The 22,625-nt window shown below is 50.5% G+C and overlaps 1 protein-coding gene and 1 long non-coding RNA gene across 2 annotated transcripts; both read right to left on the reverse strand.

The window, feature by feature from the left end:
• Positions 1-14,019: 14,019 nt before the first annotated feature.
• Positions 14,020-22,300, reverse strand: LOC142467436 (transmembrane protein 47-like). The gene is made up of 3 exons (XM_075573103.1): positions 21,928-22,300; positions 18,376-18,516; positions 14,020-15,970 (listed from the first exon to the last, which is right to left on the reverse strand). Exons 1-3 carry the CDS (start codon positions 22,136-22,138, stop codon positions 15,804-15,806), a joined length of 519 nt encoding a protein of 172 aa, XP_075429218.1. The 5' UTR covers positions 22,139-22,300; the 3' UTR covers positions 14,020-15,803.
• LOC142467438 (uncharacterized) lies at positions 20,402-21,914 on the reverse strand. Its single transcript, XR_012788392.1, has 2 exons — positions 21,578-21,914; positions 20,402-21,539 (listed from the first exon to the last, which is right to left on the reverse strand). It is a non-coding gene; the product is annotated as an uncharacterized LOC142467438 (long non-coding RNA).
• Positions 22,301-22,625: the final 325 nt, after the last annotated feature.

A 22,625-nucleotide genomic window follows, 5' to 3' on the forward strand; every position in this document is an offset into this window, starting at 1 on the left:
CATTCCCATGGGAAGTCTGGGTGACTATTTAATAACATCATATAATAATGTAGAGATAATATTGATAAGGTGAAGGAACAATTCCTGTTTAGTTTTGTAATATGTAAATTATGTTGCAAATAAAATAAAAATGCGTTAATAGTTCATTTCTGTTTATATTTCAGTATCTGAAAATAATTTGAATAGATAGGGTTTAAATATTTTAATTATGTAAAGCAACGTGTATAATTATACACACACTGCTCAGGCTCTATCTATCTATCTATCTATCTATCTATCTATCTATCTATCTATCTATCTATCTATCTATCTGTGGATTGGAGATATATATATTTATATATTATTCTGCAAACCTAGTCAACTTTCTAGATACCACAGTAACACTGAAAAATTACAAACTACACACATCTGTATACAAGAAATCTACAGACAGATGCAGTTACCTCCACAACTCCAGCTTCCTCCCCACTCATACAAAACAAGATCTCATACACAGCCAGGCTATAAGATACCACCGCATATGCACTGACACTGAAAACAGAAACAGACATCTCACAACCCTGACCGAATCGTTCACACAGAAGGGATACAAGCCAAAGACTATTGCCAGAACTATTACATCTGCACTAAAAGCCCCACGAGAACACCTGCTACAATACAGACAGAAAGAACCTACCACACGCATTCCACTAGTGGCCATATACAACCCTACCCTAGAGGGAATACATTAAATAATCAAAGATCTGCAACCCATGCTGGCAGAGGATGTGACATTAAAATAAATCTTCCCCAAACCTCCCACTCTGGCGTTCCGGCAACCACCAAATCTCAAACAGAATTTAGTCAACAGAAAACTTCATAACCAACTTAAAGACACTGATAATGGCACAAAACCGTGCAACAACACACGTTGCAAACTCTGCAAACATATATGCCAAGATCCCACAGCCAGTCACAACAATGGAACAGTCAATGTTAAAGGATCATAGAGCTGCACATCCAGGAATGTTGTATATATGATTCAATGTAACAAATGTGACCAAGGATGCTACATTGGTAAAACCAGCCAAAAGCTTCAAGGCAGAATGAATATGCACAGACACTATACAAAACTACCAATATACCATCTGTCACAAACAACACACTTGTGAGCACGTGACATATATCCAACCCGAGTTAATACACACGGCTACTCTAGCCAACTCACCTTTCTCCTGCGCAAGGTACTTTCAATGCGTTAATATTTATTTATTTATTTATTTTATTTATAAAATGTTTTACCAGGAAGTAATACATTGAGAGTTACCTCTCGTTTTCAAGTATGTTCTGGGCACAGAGTAAAAAAAAATAATACATGGTTACAAATACAGTTACATAAATGAACAAGGTATACATTATATACAAGACATTGTATGCACAGTTAAAGAAAATATATATTATGAGAGTATGAAACAGTTACAGACCAGATTAAAGTGTGAGACAGCCTTAGATTTGAAAGAACTTAAGCTGGTGGTGGATATGAGAGTCTCTGGTAGGTTGTTCCAGTTTTGGGGTGCACGGAAGGAGAAGGAGGAACGTCCGGATACTTTGTTGAGTCTTGGGACCATGAATAGTCTTTTGGAGTCTGATCTCAGGTGATAGGTACTGCATGTGGTAGGGGTGAGGAGCTTGTTCAGGTAGCTGGGTAGCTTGCCCAGAAAGTATTTGAGGGTGAGACAGGAAAGGTGAACTTTGCGCCTAGACTCTAGTGATGACCAATCTAGCATTGGAGAACAAAATGTCAAATTGAATTGTAGAGGGTGTCAAGTTTGCTAAGGTGGGTTTGAGGAGCCGAGCCATATACTATGTCTCCATAGTCAATAATTGGCATTAGCATCTGCTGTGCAATACGCTTTCTGACCAGGAGACTTAGGGAGGATTTGTTCCTGTAAAGTACCCCTAGTTTGGCATAGGTCTTGGTTGTCAGGGTATCAATGTGCATCCCGAATGTTAAGAGGGAGTCAAACCATAAGCCCAGGTACTTAAAACTAGTGACAGGTGTTAGGGTGGTTTTAGCGTTGGTTCTAATCAGGAGCTCAGTCACTGGAAGCTTTACAAATTTAGTCTTGGTCCCAAATACCATTGTTACCGTCTTGTCAGTGTTTAAAAACAGTTTGTTTTGGGAAATCCAGTTTTCGAGTCTCAAAAAGTCAGACTGAAGTATGTGTTGAAGGTCAGAGAGGCTATGGCTGTGTGCATACAGGATTGTGTCATCTGCATACATGTGTATTGAGGCTTCCTTACAAGCTGTGGGAAGATCATTAATGAACACTGAGAAGAGTAGGGGCCCCAGAACAGAGCCTTGCGGGACACCACAGGTGATATCCAGGGGGTTGGAGTTAGAGCCTGAGATGGACACATGTTGGGACCTTCCTGATAGGTAGGACTGAAACCAGTTTAAAGCATGTTTCCCTATTCCAGAGCTCTGGAGTTTGTTAAGCAGGATAACATGATCAACTGTGTCAAAAGCCTTTGCAAAATCTAGGAATACTGCACCAGTGAGTTGTCCCCGTTCCATTCCGCACTGGATTTCATTGCAAACTTTTAGCAGGGTAGTTACGGTGGAGTGTTTGGGACGAAACCCAGACTGGAATTGGCTAGGGAAATTTGTCTTGGTGTAGAAATCGCTTAATTGGGAGTGGACACATTTTTCCATAACTTTGGATAGAATTGGGAGAAGTGAGATTGGCCTGTAGTTTGAGACAGTGTTTTTGTCCCCACTTTTGAAGATTGGGACAACTCTGGCAGTTTTCCAGGTCTTAGGAATATGGCCTGCAGACAGGATAGAGTTGACTATGGACGCAATTGGTTTGGCAATGGCTGGGGCACCAAGTCGTAGGAACCTAGATTGTAGTAAGTCGGGTCCACATTGACTGCTTAGTTTTAGTTTGAGGAGCGCTTGTGTAATCTCCTCTTCAGATACTGGGCTAAATTGAAAATTGTGGGCAGTGTTGGGAGGGGGTGGGATTATAGGGGTACTCCCAGGATGAGATTCAGGTTTGGGGTTTGTGCTGCGTTTCGCTAATAAGTTAGTGGCACACCCCACAAAGTAATCATTGAATGCATTTGCAATGTCAGTGGGGTTTGTCAGAGTAATATCCCCCTTAGTGATATTACTTGGTTGTTGATGGTTAGGGGCCTGGAATATATTGTTGATAACCTTCCAGAAGTTAGCTGGGTTTGATGTATTTTGGTGGAGATTGTCAGAGTAATATTGTGCTTTTGCATACCTTGTTTGCCTTGTGCACACGTTCCGCAGGCATCTGTAGTGATTGAGATCCGTGGTAGTGCCAGTTACTTTGTAGCTTTTCCACAAGGCATCCCTGAACTGGTAGAGTGCTATAAGGTCAGGTGTAACCCATGGAAGGTGGGCTCCCCGTACCCTTATGTTGTTGGTTAAAGTTTTTAAATGTTCTAGTGAGGAGAACTTTAGGGCTTGAATGGGGCTGTTTAATTTTCCTTACACAGTACACTATTGCATGGTCACTGAAAATATCAGGAAGGATGCCAGAGGATTGGATTCTGCTGGGGTTTGAGGAGAGAATCCAGTCTAGTAAGGAATGGTTATGCGACTTCAGGTTTATTCGTGTGGGTTGGGAAATGAGTTGCAATAGGTTAAGTGACTTGAGTTGTATCTGGATTTTGTGGTTTTTAGGATCAAGCCAATTGAAGTTGAAATCCCCTAGAACTAGCAGCTCACTCTTCTCATTCAGAGAGGAAATGGAGGCAAGAAATTGGGTGATATCAATCAAGGATTGTAGAGGGGCTTTAGGGGGGTGGTAGATGCCAGCAAGCAAGATGGGCTTAGAAAAGGGGAGGCAGATTTTGCCTTTACTCAATAGCAATCATATCTATATGCTGCCACCACCCAAGAAATATAAAATTTGAAATGTGCAGTCTAAGGTCCCTTATTTATTAAATTGTAACAGGAGGGAGTAGGGGGTATGATACCCTTTATTGGTCCAACAAGTAGTTGAAATGTTACAAACTTTCGACCCTCTCAGGGTGCTTCATCAGGTATGGCAGAAATACAGACACACAATATTATACACAGTGTGTGCAAGAGGAATATCTGGTTACAATGCATGTAGACAGGAAGTGTATGTATGTATGTCTTTATTTATATAGCACCATTAGTGTACATAGCGCTTCACAGATGAGGTTGAAACAGGTAGCCTGGTGTGATGCAAAGGCTTCTACATGGAAGAAAGCACCAACACGGCTACCCACACTTCTTTGCTGTTTATTAAATTAAAAGTATGCACTTAACAGACACAAATCTGTTGCAGCAAAATGTGTCCGAAAATATAAACCATCTCTACAAAGAGTGCAACCAGTTAATTAATCAATTTTCAAGTTTAACATCAACTTTCACCAAGTAAAAGATATACAGGTACTAATATTTCTTCCTAATTTTCTGTGTTCCCAAACCACCCAATAGTACTAGTTAAATCTAATTAAATGTTTGGCTGACCAATTGATGTATTCATCCGGGGGTTAATAAGAAAAATGCTGCACACCTCAAAATATGGAAAAAAAATAAAATAAATGATACAGTTACCGGTGCTCCAATGTTTGTACGAAAGCCTGTAATAAGTCCTGGGTAGATGATAGAAGGTACACAGGGCACAACGGATTTAGACTATCCAAACTCATTTATTGAGCCAACACAACGTTTCGACCGTAATGGTCTTTATCAAGTGACATAGTGGCATAAACACAATCCCTTCAAACAACATTTAAATAGTGCCCCAAACCCCATCATGCAACCTGTTCAATCAGTGGTGATGGTGTTCATGTGCTGAAATAATGCCTCCATCCAATGTCCTGTTCATATCCTTAACAAGGGGATTATTGTCAGATGCTAAGACACTCCTGTGTATCGTGGTATCATCTGTATTCTCCCCACTTCCAGGTCCTCAGGCGGCGTCCATCGTAATGACATCATCCATCCGGGTCCTCTTCTCGTGGAACGCATTCCTAGCGCTATGCGTTTCATTGTTCGCGCATGCGCAGTCCATCTTTTCGGATCTCCTTCATCCTGCCTCCCTTTAGAACGCATGAAGCGCAGACTGCGTGTCAGTCACTGCGCATGCGTTTATTGATCCGTCCGTGGTTATCTGGCTTAAAGGAGATGATCTCATCCTCAGTCTTCTTCTGTATTGGTCCCTCGGGATTGTGTTTATGCCACTATGTCACTTGATAAAGACCATTACGGTCGAAACATTGTGTTGGCTCAATAAATGAGTTAGGATATTCAAAATCCGTTGTGCCCTTTGTTCCTTCTATCATTCATCCAGGGGTTAAACATTTAATCAGTAACACCATCATGTTGTCAATGCATTATTTGCTATATTTATATATGAGCACTACGATTTATATATGAGCACATTTTATAAAGTTATTGAAATTATATTTTTTCTATCTATTTGTAATTCATTTTATTTTATGTTTATTTAGTTATATTGCGATTTTCTTTCAATTGTGGTACAATTAACCAGTTCAGATGAATACTGCCTTGTTAAACCTATGGACACCGATCAATCAATGGTGCTACAATCACGAGAGAGCAATTAGGGCTGTACCTAAAAGAGAGAACAAACAGTTTAAATAGCTGCCAGCATATGAGATTCTACAGCACCCCTAAGGAAGAGACATTTGTGTCTTGAAACGCGTAGGGTAAATACACGGAGCACTCTTGGGGATCCCACAGCTTTTAATACTGACGCCATTCGAACGGGACGCATGCGCTACCGGACAGGCAGAGCAAAGCCGAGCAGCTGATTCAGCGCGTCCTCCACACTACTGACAGACCAACCGGGCATCCAGCATACAACAGGACCTCCATGTACTAACAAAGCGCATGTCCTAGCTACTTCTATAAACACTGAGGAGTTTCTAACTGCAGAGCTGATCTCCACAGAGTTTGATTCCACTAGTATTCCACTCATAAATTAGCTGTCGAAGCGCCATAAAAGTTTGTTGTCTCCAAAACGTTCTATATCTGATTTCCTAAGAAAACCAGCATGACTTTTTAAGCAGGAGAGAGAGAGGGCAGGAGAGAGAGGGCAGGAGAGGGCAGGAGAGAGAGGGCAGGAGAGAGGGCAGGAGAGAGGGAGAGGGCAGGAGAGAGAGAGAGGTAGAGATGGAGGGAATAAAATTGGGTGCGAATGATCTCAGAGTAAAGGTGAGGATAGATGTAAACCTTTCCTGGAGTAGATAAATGTCACCTTATCCTCAGTGTGGGATAGATCCTCTATAAGGGTTTAGAAATCGGAAGAGAAAGAATTCATACTGTACAACGGTTTAGTGAAGTGATAAAAAAAAGTATAAACCTTACATATTAGACTGGGTGAGTAAATAGCGTTGGGACGGATAAAGGTTGCTCGAACCTCCGTTAGGTGCAGTTGCGGTGTCTGCTTTCTCCCGGCGCTCCTTGTGGATCTTCAACTCCGACCTCCTACATTCCCCAGTTGGCATTCAGTAGGTCTCCTAAGTCTGTTATTTGGAGTCCTCTGTGCTCGCTGAAGTCTCAAGATTCCGGCCAGTCCGATCGCCCTACGCATTTCACAGCGGTACCGCAGCTTCCTCAGGGAATCTCATATATATATATACTGTATACATATATATTGTGACAGAAACCAGGGGTTGGTAATAAACTCCATATACAGGGCTCCCAGGATACTGAACAGTTTCTGTCCTGTCTAAGCTGAACAGGGCAGCCTCGTGGTACAGGCACTCCATTCCACAGTTTGTCTGCTGCCTGTTTTCTGTCACCTGTCATGCTGATTAGAGTTCAGGTATATAAGACCTGTTTCTTGTTTCCTCTGGGCCCCGCCCAAGAGCCTGGAAGGCTGCTGAACTGCAGAGGGGTGAGAAAGCCTCTTTCCCAAATCGCTTCATTCATTCTGTTACTTTGTCTAAAGACTGCAAAGGTACTTATTTTGTTGGTGGAAGTGGACAAGCCACTTCCAACTCTGAGTCAGGGACATCTAAGTTTAAGTTATCGCTCAGACGAGCAGCTTTTTGTTTGGCTTTGTTTTCTGTTTAAACTGTGGCAGTCTCAGTGCCTGGGACTGAATAAACCAGGCATAGCCTGTTTAAAGGAACAGTACGTGACGTCTCATCATTTAACCTACCCTAAAAGACCGTGTTCTAACAGTCCCGGACAGACGGCGGAGCCCTGGAGTAAGCCGTTTGTCACATATGGTGGAGAATGCGGGCAGAACACTGAAAGGTCTGGGGGTTAAAGAACTTTAAAAAAAAAAAAAAAAAAAAAAAAAAAGAAGGTTTTTTTTTCTCTCTCTCCAAACAAGATGGAAGACGTGGTGAGTGCGCTGGTACGCAATGTCGCTGTCCAGAAAGACGCGAATGAAGCCCAGCAACAGGCGAGTGAAACCCAGCGACAGCTGTTAATAGCCCAGCAAGAGACTAATGCAAACCAGCAAGAGACAAACCGCCTGCTGAGAGAGGAGCAAAAGCGGTTCGCTCAGGGCTTACAGCAGGAACTCGAGATCCTGAGGGGGACTATCAGTAACCTTCCACTGGCAGAGGCAGCCCCAGTTCCGAAAATGACCAGGGCAAGCCACTACCTTCAGAAGATGGGACCCTCGGATGATGTGGAAGCCTATCTTCTCACGTTTGAACGCACGGCACAGAGAGAGGGATGGCCAGAAGCTGAGTGGGCTGGTCTAATCGCACCCTTCCTAAGCGGCGAACCCCAGAAGGCTTACTTTGATCTAGAGCCAGCCGAAGCTAACGTCTATGCAAAATTGAAGTTCGAGATCCTCGCCCGCCTCGGCGTAACCACGGCTGTTCGTGCCCAAAGGTTTCACGCATGGTCCTTCACGATGGATAAAGCCACCCGAAGCCAGATGTATGACCTCATCCACCTCGCCCGGAAGTGGCTACAACCCGAGATCAACTCAGCAAGCCACATCGTGGAACGGTTGGTCATGGACCAGTTCTTGAGGAAACTTCCCTCTGCCTTACGCCGTTGGGTCAGTCGGAGTGACCCCCACAATGCGGATGAGCTTGTGGCCCTTGTAGAAAGGTACAGTGCAGCAGAAGAGCACCCGCAACCCACAGTCGTGGAGCAACCCCACTATCCGAGGTTCCAGGACTCTTCCAGAGACGGTAAAAGGGTACCGGGGTTAAGGGGCGCTGAAGAGCGGCGACCACCTTCACGCCGCTCCAGCAACAGTGGTTCGCACACTAAGGGCAATAGCCAACATGGGGAGCCGGGAAAAGGCTCTAAGTGGGACACAGACTATGTACCTAAATGTGTAAATTGTCATGAGAGGGGCCACACAGCAAAAATCTGCCCACTAAATGATGAGCCCATGCAATGCAACAGCGTGGAACCTTATTCGCTGTTGTCCCAATGTATGGGCCCTAGCCCAGAGGACCCCTTGAATAACCATCTGTGGGCATTTGTAAAGGTTAATGGTAAGAGGGTTCGGGCACTTCTTGACTCTGGGAGTATGGTCACACTAGTGTCCGAATACCTATTGCCCATTAAGAAGAAACAGGTAAACAGTTCACAAAGAGTGGCAATTTGTTGTATACATGGGGATAATCATGAATATTCCACTGTTGATGTTTTTTTTGAAACAGAATTTGGTTCTTTAGATTTCAAGGTGGGTGTTGTACCCAAACTGGCACATGATGTGTTAATAGGGACCGACTTTCCCCATTTTCTAAAAATGTGGTCCCCAGCTCAGAATAGCGCCCAGAGTTCAATAGCAGACCATAACGAAGTGTTAGAAGAAACAAATCCTTTCCCTTTTTCAGAAATGGAGGTTGACGAGGGCCCAAATAAGAAGGGGGAAAAGGAGGAGTGCTGTGAAATTCCCTTCCCCATCACTACTTTGGTAGGGAATACCCCAAATCAAGATGTTGATCAGCCACTTACCACCCCAGTACAGGATAAGACCCTCGCTGACCTAGAGGTCAGTCCTGGGAGTTTTAAGAAGGCCCAGTGGGAGGACCCCACATTAGCGGTAGCAAGGGGAAATATACGGGACCAGAATAGTACTCCTGGCCAACCAGATAGGTCACTTGCTTACCCCTACTTCGAGGTAGAGAACGACCTAGTATATCGGGTTGATAAAAGAAAATCAGTTACAACTAAACAATTGTTGGTACCACGGACATTCCGTAACGTAGTATTACACCTCGCACATAGTCATCCATTGGGGGGACACCTAGGGGTGGAAAAGACAAAAGAAAAGGTTCTCCGAAGCTTTTATTGGCCTGGGGTTCTGGCAGAAATTACAAACTATTGTTCCTCATGCCCAGAATGTCAGATCACCGCCCCGTTCAAGGCATACCGCAGCCCATTGGTACCCCTTCCCATAATAGAGGTACCATTTGACCGGATTGCTATGGATCTAGTAGGGCCCCTAATAAAGTCTGCTAGGGGACATCAGCATATATTGGTAATATTAGATTATGCTACCCGATATCCGGAGGCAGTTCCCCTACGTAGCACCTCTGCTAAAAACATAGCAAAAGAGTTAGTACTTCTGTTTTCCCGGGTCGGAATTCCTAAAGAGATCTTATCTGACCAGGGAACACCATTTATGTCCCAAGTAACAAAAGAGCTATGTAAACTCCTAAAAATCAAGCATCTCAGAACCTCAGTCTATCATCCACAAACAGATGGTTTAGTGGAAAGGTTCAATAAAACCTTAAAGAGCATGTTACGCCGGGCGGTCGATAAGGATGGGAAAAACTGGGACTGTTTGTTACCATACCTGTTATTTGCCATTAGGGAAGTTCCCCAGTCATCCACAGGCTTCTCCCCGTTTGAACTATTGTATGGCCGACATCCAAGGGGCTTACTGGATATAGCCAAAGAAACTTGGGAACACGAGGTTACCCCTTACAGAAGTGTAATAGAGCATGTTGCCCAAATGCAGGACCGCATTGCTGCAGTCCTACCCATAGTGAGGGAACACATGGAGAAAGCTCAAGAAGCACAAAGGAATACGTATAATAAGGGTGCTAGGGTCAGAATTTTTTTTCCAGGTGATAGGGTACTAGTTCTGGTTCCCACCGTGGAGAGTAAATTCCTTGCTAAATGGCATGGGCCATATGAGGTCTTGGAAAGAGTGGGAGAAGTAAATTATAGGGTAAGGCAGCCAGGTAGGAGGAAACCTGAGCAAATTTACCATATAAACCTACTCAAGCCCTGGAAAGATAGAGAGGTCTTGTTAACCCTAGTACCCCCAGGTCCGTCAGAGAATCAAGAAACTGACCCAGAGGTTAGCATAGCTGAAACACTGTCCGTGCATCAGAAACGAGAGGTCCAGAGTTTAGTGAGAAGGAACAAAGAAATCTTCTCTACACAGCCAGGTAAAACTAACGTAATTAAACATGACATAGTCTCTGAACCGGGGGTCCGAGTTAACCTTAAACCGTACCGAATCCCAGAGGCCAAGAGAGAGGCTATAAGTTTAGAGGTTAAAAAAATGCTAAAACTAGGCGTAATTGAGGAATCCCAAAGTGGGTGGAACAGCCCTATAGTTTTAGTCCCAAAGCCAGACGGTACAACAAGGTTTTGTAATGACTACCGGAAACTAAACGCGGTGTCAAAATTTGATACTTATCCTATGCCCAGGGTGGATGAACTTGTAGAGAGACTGGGCAAAGCCCGATATCTCACAACCCTAGACCTAACAAAAGGGTACTGGCAGGTTCCCCTCACAGAAAGGGCAAAAGAAAAAACAGCCTTCTCAACCCCAGACGGCCTCTTTCAATATAAGGTGCTGCCTTTTGGCTTACATGGAGCTCCCGCCACATTCCAAAGAATGATGGATAAAATTTTAAAACCACATGTTCGGTACGCTGCCGCCTACCTGGATGATGTGGTAATCCATAGTGAAGATTGGCAGTCCCACCTTCCAAAGGTCCAAGCTGTGCTCGACGCAGTTCGGTCTGCTGGACTAACTGCTAACCCCGCTAAATGCACTATTGGTCTGGAGGAGGCCAAGTATCTGGGGTATTCTATTGGTAGAGGGTTACTCAAACCACAAACACTCAAAGTAGAGGCGATACAAAATTGGCCAAGGCCAGTCACAAAAAAACAAGTAAGGACCTTTTTGGGGTTAATTGGCTACTATAGGAGGTTTATTCCCAATTTTGCAACTTAGGCAACCCCACTAACCGACCTCACAAAAGCAAGAGGACCGCTAATGGTAAAGTGGTCCCCCGAAACCGAACAGGCCTTTAGAAGCCTGAAAGAAGCTCTCTGTGCCCAACCAGTGTTGGTCACACCTGACTTCTCCAAAGAGTTCGTAGTCCAAACCGACGCATCTGAGGTAGGGCTGGGGGCGGTACTCTCCCAGGAGTCTCAAGGGGAGGAGCACCCCATCCTTTATTTAAGTAGGAAACTAAATCCCCAGGAGAAAAATTACTCCATAGTCGAGAAAGAGTGTCTCGCAATAAAGTGGGCTGTAGAGACACTCAAGTATTATCTGTTGGGGAGAAAGTTCCGATTGGTCACAGATCATGCACCCCTTACCTGGATGTGTCAAAATAGGGAGAAGAACGCTAGGGTGACCAGGTGGTTCCTAAGCCTACAGCCCTTTAAATTTTCTGTGGAACACAGGTCGGGGCACAAACATGGCAATGCCGACGGGTTGTCAAGGATGCACTCCCTAATATCCATGGTCGCTCACCCCTCGAGGTCTGAGCTGGGGGGGAGGATATGTGACAGAAACCAGGGGTTGGTAATAAACTCCATATACAGGGCTCCCAGGATACTGAACAGTTTCTGTCCTGTCTAAGCTGAACAGGGCAGCCTCGTGGTACAGGCACTCCATTCCACAGTTTGTCTGCTGCCTGTTTTCTGTCACCTGTCATGCTGATTAGAGTTCAGGTATATAAGACCTGTTTCCTGTTTCCTCTGGGCCCCGCCCAAGAGCCTGGAAGGCTGCTGAACTGCAGAGGGGTGAGAAAGCCTCTTTCCCAAATCGCTTCATTCATTCTGTTACTTTGTCTAAAGACTGCAAAGGTACTTATTTTGTTGGTGGAAGTGGACAAGCCACTTCCAACTCTGAGTCAGGGACATCTAAGTTTAAGTTATCGCTCAGACGAGCAGCTTTTTGTTTGGCTTTGTTTTCTGTTTAAACTGTGGCAGTCTCAGTGCCTGGGACTGAATAAACCAGGCATAGCCTGTTTAAAGGAACAGTACGTGACGTCTCATCATTTAACCTACCCTAAAAGACCGTGTTCTAACAGTCCCGGACAGACGGCGGAGCCCCGGAGTAAGCCGTTTGTCACAATATATATATACTGTATATATATATATATATAAACATATTACATCCTTGCGTCAGGCAATAAGAGGCAGCACTCACATCCAGAAGAAAGAAAGTGTGTAATCAGGCATATGTAGGCAGACAACCGATCCCGACGTTCCGGTTCCGGAACGGAACCTTTCTCAAGGGGGGTGCACCCTTGATAAAGGTCCTGCTTGAAGGACCGAAACGAGACAGGGGCACACGGATTCGGGGCATACTTCAGGAGGGGAGTGGGGCACCGAGCCACGGCCATTCCACTGGGTAGCGGCTTTCAAAAAAACATGGCTTTTCTAGAGCCAGTCCCCATAATAGTCGCTGTAGAGTTAGAAGCCAGCGAGTTTAGCAACAAGCACAGCGTATTCTGGTCAGATAACCCGGGGGTAGTCAATGCGGCTATCTGCCTTTCAGCAACGTCACCGCCTGGGATAAGATTATTGAGCAGGCTGGTGCATGGAAAGCAACAAACTTTAATGCTCAGCACGTCCTGGAGAGGTGGGATTGCTTTCAGCACAAGACACGTACGCAAAAGGACTAACCTGGCCAAATCAGCTTGGGCAGAGGGACCAATCGCACTTAGAAGACGTGTAACACCGCCAGGATGCGATGGCGACTTTTTCAGGGAAGCCGCAAAAAGGAGGGATAAGGTTGATCGCACCCAACTAAATAACTTCCTGCTGACCCAAAACACACAGGAATGTCCCACGCAGGTTACACGCTAGCGATATGTATATGTTTATTTATATAGCACCAAAAGTGTACTCAGCGCATCGCAAAGACAATACAGTACAGGGAATTATGATAATACAATAAGCGCAGCAAAGTCAGCTAATAGGAAAGGAAATCCCTGCCCCGAAGAGCTTACAATCTAAGTGGTATGTTGGGAGACAGTTACAGCAGGTGAGGGAATAAGAGCAGTAGATGGCAGTGCTTGGCCACAATGGTTGATAGGAGCGACTGTGGGTGTGGGACAGGAACCATGAGTTCACGCTGTTGGGAGGCTTCATTTAAGAGGCGAGTTTTAAGGTTGGTCGGTATTAAATTAGATGGGTTAACACCATTAGCAGGGGAAGAGGTGGCAGGGAGGTGTGGGTGAGAGCAGGTGTGTATATGGCTGGGTCCAGGACTAGGAGACATATCCCCCGCAGCAAAGAGGAGGGGCCAATGAGCCATTCACTGAGTTTGAATCAGGGGAGCCTGGTTCAATTCCCGATATCAGCTCCTTGTGACCAGTCCCTTTTATCTCCATTTGCCTCAGACACCAAAATCATAGATTGTAAGCTCTTTTGGGCAGGGACTGTGTCTGTAGCAATTCCGATGTGCTGCGTACCGCGTGCTATGCTGTAATTGTGACGCGCTTTGTGTCCCATTGGGAGAAAAGCGCTATATGAAATAATTATTAACTATATCATTGTTTTGTCTGCTATTCTCTACATAGTAGAGGAAATAAAAAAGGAGAGAGTATAAAACTGGCAGTGTAGGGCCGTCTGATAACGTCACTGTGATGTGGCTGGCGATTGACATGTTTTGGCCAAAAAAGAGAAATAAATTACCCATACTTAAGAAATAAAAATGTATAGAAATGAACGAAATAATTTGTCTTTTTGGACGTGCATCGGGGCTTCTTAATTTAATATATTTACATACACACACGCAAACACACCACACACACGTATTCAGTCTGTATCTTTATTTCTCTATCACACTTGATCATGTCACCGTCACACGTAGAACCGCCATGTGCAGAACGTGCCGCACGCAGTGGAGCCGCGCAGAGCGTGCCGTGTGCAGAGGAGCCGCGCAGAGCGTGCCGTGGTGTGCCGCACGTAGGGGAGCCACGCAGTGTGACGTGCATGGGAGCCGCGCAGAACCTGCCGTGTAAGGCTAAGTCCCCAGTGCGTTCTGTGACACGCGCGCCCGGCGGGGGGGGGGGGGCGGCGCGTGCACAGCGCTAACCGCGATCTGCGGTCTCCAGGAGAGAGGGAGCTTGCGACGGGAGGGGGCGTAGTCAGGGATTTGCGGGGCGTGGCCATTACGTCACGCGGCTGGTTCGCCCTCATTGGGTGAACTGCCGGTGGGGGCGTGGCCACGCCTCCGTCGCAAGGTTTGAACTCAATTTGATTGAGTTGTAAAAAACCTGGCAGTACGGCGTGGCTGCACCTTCAGCCTGACGGTGTCTACTGGGCCCTTCCCCATTGAGGGGCGGTGCTTACACGCACAGCGCACGCAGCGCCGTGCGCACAGGCAGTTACTGGGACCGCAGCCTAAAGGGTAGTGTGCCACACGCAGGGGAGCCGCGCAGAGCGTGCCGTGTAAAGGGTAGTGTGCCGCACGCAGGGGAGCCGCGCAGAGCGTGCCGTGTAAAGGGTAGTGTGCCGCACGCAGGGGAGCCGTGCAGGATGTGACATGCTGCGTATAGGGGAGCCGCGCAGAACGTGACATGCCGTGTGCAGGGGAGCCGCGCAGAGTGTGACGTGTAAGGGGGCGGCCCGTCACTTCTACAGCGCACGCCGAGGCGTGCGCTGTGCATTCAAGCCCCGCCCCCCCAGTCAGGCAGGTCCCAGTTCCTACCTTGTCGCGCACCTTTCCCCAGGCAGGGAAATTTAAGAGTAAAGTTTGCGGCCGGCGGTTCAGCCAGTGAGGGCGAACCAGCCGCAGGACGTCATGGCCACGCCCCTGCAAACCTACCGCCACGCCCACTCCCGTCGCAAACATTCTCTCTCCCCTCAGACCGCAGATCGCAGTGTAGCGCTGTGCACGCGCCGCCCCCCCCCCCCCGCCGGGCGCGCGTGCCGCAGTGCTGACTTGAGACTCAGCCTAAGGCTGCGGCCCCAGTACTCACTGTTGCACGTGCGCCAGGTAGGGTGGCGGCGCGTGCACGTGTGAAAGCCGCGATCTGCGGTTTCACCACTCAATGAATCTCTGCGACGGGACACGCGTTGAGGGGGCGTGGCCAGGACATAACATCCTCTTCTGTGCTCTGATTGGCTGCTATTTCCTTCTCTATGACTGGCTTGAGAAAACTCTGCCCTATCATTGGTTGTCACGGTCCCACGTGACGTTGTTGCTAGTTGTAAACACAATTTTCTTGTCTTCTGAAAATCTCGTCGTACAACACAGTTGCAAATGGCGCACGAAGGCAGCTAGTCGGCTCGGCCCCATTGAGGGGCGGTTCTTGTTCCTGCAGCACATAGCGCGCGCTGCAGCAGGCACTGGGGGACCTAGCCTAAAACGGGTGGGGTGCTGCACGCAGGGGAGTCGCGCAGTGAGTGGTGTGCCCATGTGTAGTGGAGCTGCGCAGTGTGTGATGTGCTGCACGCAGGGCAGCTACGCAGTGTGTGACACACCGCATGCAGGGGAGCCACGCAGAGCGTGTCTTTCCGCATTCAGGGGAGCCGTACAAAACATGCCGTGCAGCGCAGAGAGTGACGTATCACGTGCAGGGGAACTTGGGGGGTGTTATTCCTGGGTGGTTTCAGTCCTCAGGCAGCTGAGCACAGCCCCTCCCACCATGAAGATGCAAGACCCCCAGCCCAGCCCATAACCCCAGGTAAACTGTAAGGAGCGAGTGAGGAAGCGAGACGTCAGGACCAGCAGGGTGAAGAGCAGACTGACCTGCAGGAGGACTGGAGAAGGGGGAGGGGGGAGGGAGAAAGGGGGGGGGGGGGGGGCGGGGGGAGGGGGGGGGGAGGGGGGGAGGGGGGAGGGGGGGGAGGGGGGGGGGGGGGGGGGGGGGGGGGGGGGGGGGGGGGGGAGGGGGGGGGAGGGGGGGGGGGAGGGAGAAGGGGGAGGGGGGGAGGGAGAAGGGGGAGGGGGGGAGGAGAAGGGGGAGGGGGGAGGGAGAAGGGGAGGGGGGGAGGAGAAGGGGGAGGGGGGGAGGGAGAAGGGGAGGGGGAGGGAGAGGGGAGGGGGGGAGGGAGAGGGGAGGGGGGAGGGAGGGAGGAGGGGAGGGAGAGGAGGAGGGGTGGGGGGGAGGGAGAGGAGGAGGGGTGGGGGGGGAGGGAGAGGAGGAGGGGTGGGGGGGAGGGAGAGGAGGAGGGGTGGGGGGGGAGGAGAGGAGAGGGGTGGGGGGGAGGGAGGAGGGGTGGGGGGGAGGAGAGGAGGAGGGGTGGGGGGGAGGGAGAGGGAGGATGGGTGGGGGGGAGGGAGAGGAGGAGGGGGGAGGGAGAGGAGGAGGAGTGGGGTGGAAAGAGGAGGAGGGGGGGGAGGGGGAGGAGGGGTGGAAGAGGAGGAGGGGGGGAGGGGAGGAGGGGTGGAAAGAGGAGGAGGGTGGGGGGAGGGGAGGAGGGTGGGGGGAGGGGAGGAGGGGTGGGGGGAGGGGGAGGAGGGGTGGGGGGGAGAGGGAGAGGAGGAGGGGTGGGGGAGAGGAGGAGGGGTGGGGGAGAGGAGGAGGGGTGGGGGGGAGAGGAGGAGGGGTGGGGGGAGAGGAGGAGGGGTGGGGGGGAGAGGAGGAGGGGTGGGGGGAGAGGAGGAGGGGTGGGGGGAGAGGAGGAGGGGTGGGGGGGAGAGGAGGAGGGGTGGGGGGGAGAGGGAGAGGAGGAGGGGTGGGGGGGAGGGAGAGGAGGAGGGGTGGGGGGGAGGGAGAGGAGGAGGGGTGGGGGGGAGGGAGAGGAGGAGGAGGGGTGGGGGGGAGGGAGAGGAGGAGGAGGGGTGGGGGGAGGGAGAGGAGGAGGAGGGGTGGGGGGAGGGAGAGGAGGAGGAGGGGTGGGGGGAGGGAGAGGAGGAGGAGGGGTGGGGGGAGGGAGAGGAGGAGGAGGGGTGGGGGAGGGAGAGGAGGAGGAGGGGTGGGGGAGGGGAGAGGAGGAGGAGGGGTGGGGGGGAGGGAGAGGAGGAGGAGGGGTGGGGGGAGGGAGAGGAGGAGGAGGGGTGGGGGAGGGAGAGGAGGAGGGGTGGGGGGGAGGGAGAGGAGGAGGGGTGGGGGGAGGAGAGGAGGAGGGGTGGGGGGAGGGAGAGGAGGAGGAGGGTGGGGGAGGGAGAGGAGGAGGGGTGGGGGGGAGGGAGAGGAGGAGGGGTGGGGGGGGAGGGAGAGGAGGAGTGGTGGGGGGAGGAGGAGGGGTGGGGGGAGGGAGAGGAGGAGGGGTGGGGGGGAGGATAGAGGAGGGGTGGGGGGGAGAGGGAGGAGGAGGAGGGTGGGGGGAGGAGATGAGAAGGGGTGGGGGGAGGGAGAGGAGGAGGAGGGGTGGGGGGGAGAGGAGGAGGGGTGGGGGGAGATAGAGGAGGAGGGGTGGGGAGGAGGGAGAGGAGGAGGGGTGGGGGGAGGGAGAGGAGGAGGAGTGGGGGGAGGGAGAGGAGGAGGGGAGGGAGGAGGAGGGGTGGGGGGAGGAGGAGGGGTGGGGGGAGGAGGAGGGTGGGGGGAGGGAGAGGAGGAGGAGGGGTGGGGGGGAGGGAGAGGGGAGGAGAGGAGGAGGAGGGGTGGGGGGGAGAGGAGGGGTGGGGGCGAGAGGAGGAGGGTGGGGGGAGGTGGAGGAGGGGTGGGGGGGAGGGAGAGGAGGAGGAGGGGTGGGGTGGAGGGAGAGAAGGAGGAGGGGGAGGGAGAAAAGGAGGAGGGGGAGGGAGAAAAGGAGGAGGGGGAGGGAGAAAGAGGAGGAGGGAGGGAGAAAAGGAGGAGGGGGAGGGAGGAGAAAAGGAGGAGGGGGGAGGGAGGGAGAGAAGGAGGAGGGGGAGGGAGAGAAGGAGGAGGGGAAGGGAGAGAAGGAGGAGGGGGGAGGGAGAGAAGGAGGAGGGGGAGGGAGAGAAGGAGGAGGGGGAGGGAGGGAGAGAAGGAGGAGGGGGGAGGTAGAGAAGGAGGAGGGGGAGGGAGAGAAAGAGGAGGGGGGAGGGAGAGGAGGGGGAGGGAGAGAAGGAGGAGGGGGGAGGGAGAGAAGGAGGAGGGGTGGGGGAGGGAGAGAAGGAGGAGGGGGGGGGGGGAGAGAAGGAGGAGGGGGGAGGGAGAGAAGAAAAAGGAAATGGTAGATTGTTAAAAAAACCTGTCCAAGGTTTGGCCCCTCCTGTCTTCATGACCCCGTGGCTCTCTTTGTGTCCCATCCTTTACCTGCCACGAGGAGTAGAAGCGAGAGGTTTCGGAATCTCAGTGGCTGCTTCACGTGGCTGATCCACAGAACTGTGACCACGAACCAGAGACCAGAGATCAGAGCAGCACTAAACACGAGCACCAGAGAGGCCACCTGCCAGTCTGGGGACAAGGGGACACACGTCACAAATTGGCAATGCCAACAACACTCACCAATACCGAAAATACTGTGCCCGGGTTCCTGCGGTCCAGGCATGTACCACCAGAAGCAGCGGCGTAGCTAGATATGCGCAGGCCCCGCGGGCAAACATTTTCTCAGGGCACCATTAATATTAATGACTGCAATTTTTTTCTCCCTCCTTCATCCTCTCATCATCTTTCCCTTCACCACCATCAGCTCTCTCCCCATCATCATCATCAGCTCTCCCCCTCATCATTATCAGCTCTTCCTATCATCATCAGCTCTCCCCCTCATCATTATCAGCTCTTCCTATCATCATCTCTCTCATCATCATCATCAGCTCTCCCCTCATCATTATCAGCTCTTCCTATCATCTCTCTCCTCATCATCATCAGCTCTCCCCATCATCATCTCTCTCCTCATCATCATGAGCTCTCCCCCCATCATCAGCTCTCCCCCTCATCATTATCAGCTCTTCCTACCATCATCTCTCTCCCAATCATAATCTCTCCCCCTCATCATTATCATCTCTTCCATCATCTCTCTCCCTCATCATTATCAGCTCTTCCTATCATCTCTCTCCTCATCATCAGCTCTCCCCCTCATCATTATCAGCTCTTCCCATCATCTCTCTCCTCATCATCAGCTCTCCCCTCAGCATTATCAGCTCTTCCCATCATCTCTCTCCCTCATCATTATCAGCTCTTCCCATCATCTCTCTCCTCATCATCAGCTCTCCCCCTCATCATTATCAGCTCTTCCCATCATCTCTCTCCCTCATCATTATCAGCTCTTCCCATTATCTCTCTCCTCATCATCAGCTCTCCCCCTCATCATTATCATCTCTTCCCATCATCTCTCTCCCTCATCATTATCAGCTCTTCCATCATCTCTTCCCATCATCTCTCTCCCTCATCATTATCAGCTCTTCCCATCATCTCTCTCCTCATCATCAGCTCTCCCCCTCATCATTATCAGCTCTTCCTATCATCTCTCTCCTCATCATTATCAGCTCTTCCTATCATCTCTCTCTCCATCACCAGCTCTCCCCCTCCTCCTCATCATCATCATCATATCTCCCCCCTCCCCGCATGCCTACCTGTGGTAATAGAGACAGGCGTGGGGAGATGGTATGCGGCGGCAGACCCCGGAGTTAAAGGATACGCCGGTAGAAGAATCAGCACGAGGCAGAGCAGGGCGGCACGAGGTGAGGAGTGCGCTCTAGCAGCAGACACCGGAAGACTTGCGGGTCAGACCGCTGGGGCGCGCTCCTACCCTGCCACCCTGCCTCTGTAACAAGTGCTGATTCTTCTAGCGGCCTATCATTTAACGCCGGGTGCCCACCACCGCATACATGTCCCCCCGCCTGTCTCTACAGGGCAGGGATAGCGGGCGGGTCCCGGGCTATAGCTAGGGTTGCCAGGTGTTCAGTATTGAACCGGACTGTCCTGTATTTGGACACTGTCCAGTAAAAAATGAGAGGTAATACTGGACATGTATGTGTATACCGGTATTACCTCTCTGGACATAGTGACCTGACCGGCTAGGGGGGCCACTGGATTTCCCTGAGCAGGGAGGGCTGTTGCTAGGGGGCTGGGCAGCTTCCTCCATCCTGATTGGCTACTGCTAGGTAATGCAGCAAATCAGGAGGTGGTGTCAGGAGCCTGAGGGTGGGGACGAGAGGAAACCGCATGGAGCGGACTGAGTGCGTTGAGGCATGTGTGTCTCTCTCGAGCGTGTGTCACGCACCTTTCACCATTGTGTCCAGTATTTTTGGAGAAGCCATCTGGCAACCCTACCTATAGGTACGCCCCTGATCACAACCAACTTGGAATATTTGTAGACTGAAGGTGGTCACAACACAGATCAAATTAGAAGCTTTATTCAGACATCGGTTTCAGTTGCAGAACAAAAATTCAAATGGACAACGTTACAGGTTAACCCCAGGCCTTCTTCTGTTCCCAGCACTGGCTCTGCTGAGCCGGTTTAATGGGAAATTACCTTCCAGCCCTTTCTCATCCGTTTGATACCCTTGTATCAGAAAGGAGGGATGGGGTGTGCGAGATTAGAAGGGGTGAGAGCAGAGTTGGGGTGTGCGAGATAAGAAGGGGTGAGAGCAGAGTTGGGGTGTGCGAGATAAGAAGGGAACAGAGTTGAGGTGTGCAAGATTAGAAGGGGTGAGAGCAGAGTTGGGGTGTGCGAGATTAGAAGGGGTGAGAGCAGAGTTGGGGTGTGCGAGATTAGAAGGGGTGAGAGCAGAGTTGGGGTGTGCGAGATTAGAAGGGGTGAGAGCAGAGTTGGGGTGTGCAGATTAGGAGGGGTGAGAGCAGAGTTGGGGTGTGCGAGATTAGAAGGGGTGAGAGCAGAGTTGGGGTGTGCGAGATTAGAAGGGGTGAGAGCAGAGTTGGGGTGTGCGAGATTAGAAGGGGTGAGAGCAGAGTTGGGGTGCGAAATTAGAAGGGGTGAGAGCAGAGTTGGGGTGCGAAATTAGAAGGGGTGAGAGCAGAGTTGGGGTGCAAGATTAGAAGGGGGAGCAGAGTTGGGGTGCAAGATTAGGAGGGAGCAGCGTTGAGGTGTGCAAGATTAGGAGGGAGCAGATTTGGGTTGCGAGATTATAAAGGAGAGCAGTTAGGATGTGAAATTGGAAGAGGGGAGCAGTTAGGGTGTGAGATTAGAAGGGGGGAGAGCAGAGTTAGGGAACGAGATCAGAGAGAGTGAGAGCAGTTAGAGAACGAGATTGGGGAGGGAGCAGAGTTAGGGAACAATATCAGAGGGGGCAGAGCGGAGTTAGGGTACGAAATCAAGGGGGGGAGCAGGGAACTTGCAGTATAGTATCACGCGGTATAGTATAATAGTGTAACTCACGTGGAAGTATTGTTCTCTCTGTATTGTGAGCATGTCACACATTCCAGAAATAGTCTCTTGTTTGAGCTTTGTTTGTTATCTCCATTAACCCACCCCTGCCTGAGAGCTGCAGAGCATCACTATATTAACCCATCCCTGCCTGAGCTGCAGAGCATCACTACATTAACCCACCCCTGCCTGAGCTGCAGAGCATCGCAACATTAACTTCTCCCCTGCCTGAAAGCTGCAGAGCATCACTACATGAACCCAGCCCTGCCCGAGAGCTGCAGAGCATCACTACATTAACCCCACCCTGCCAGAGCTGCAGAGCATCACTACATTAAGCCCTCTCTAGACAGAGTAGCAAAGTATTGCAACGTTACCCCCGTGTCCTGAACACTGCAGCCATCCCCCGTACTCACTAGTGTGCAGAGCATCGCACAGCTGCCCCACCACCCATTCACAAGTGTGCAGTGCATTATACAGCGCCTCCCCCGCCCCACTAGTGTTCAGTGCAGAGCATTGCACAGTAACCCCCCCCCACTCACCGGTGTGCAGCGCAGAGCGGCAATGCCAGGCGTCACGGTGACGGCTGCATGTCTCCCATAGGGACAGAGCAAAGTGATCAGAGATGACCCAGACTGGACTAACAAGTGCAACCACATCCAAGGCCAGCGCCAGGAAACCACACAGCAGAACCACTAGGGTGAGTGGCCTGGGGGGCATCGCTGGCGGCAGCAAGCGGGACTGGGGGGCCATGCGTATGGCAGCAGGAGGAAGATGACCCCTAATGTATCTCTCCTTTACTGCCCCCGTTTTAATCTCTCCCCCTTCCACCTGCACACGCTGCTCTCCTGTACACTCTGCTCTCTCCCCACTACCCCTTATACACACTGCTCTCCCCTCCCCTTTTGTTCACACTGTTCTCTCCCCTTTCCCCCTGTACATGCTTACCTCTCTCCCCTGCACACGCTTCGCTGTTCCCAATGTGCACACAGCTCACACCATCAGTTCCTGCCGCCCCCCCCACCCCCAGGGTCAGCAGATAAACAGACACAAGATCAGAAAATGTCAGTCAAGCCATCAAACAGCAAACCCATTCCGCTGAACCTCTCACTGCACATATGGGCATTTAATGCTCCTCAAATTGATCAGTATGGCAGGATTTAGAGGAGAATTTGCTATATTGTACCTTTGAAAGCAGAGATGCAGAGCTGTAAACTGACTGTTTCGCTGACAAATGGCA

The sequence above is a fragment of the Ascaphus truei genome, chromosome 16 (genome assembly GCF_040206685.1).
Source record: "Ascaphus truei isolate aAscTru1 chromosome 16, aAscTru1.hap1, whole genome shotgun sequence".
NCBI classification, from domain to species: domain Eukaryota; kingdom Metazoa; phylum Chordata; class Amphibia; order Anura; family Ascaphidae; genus Ascaphus; species Ascaphus truei.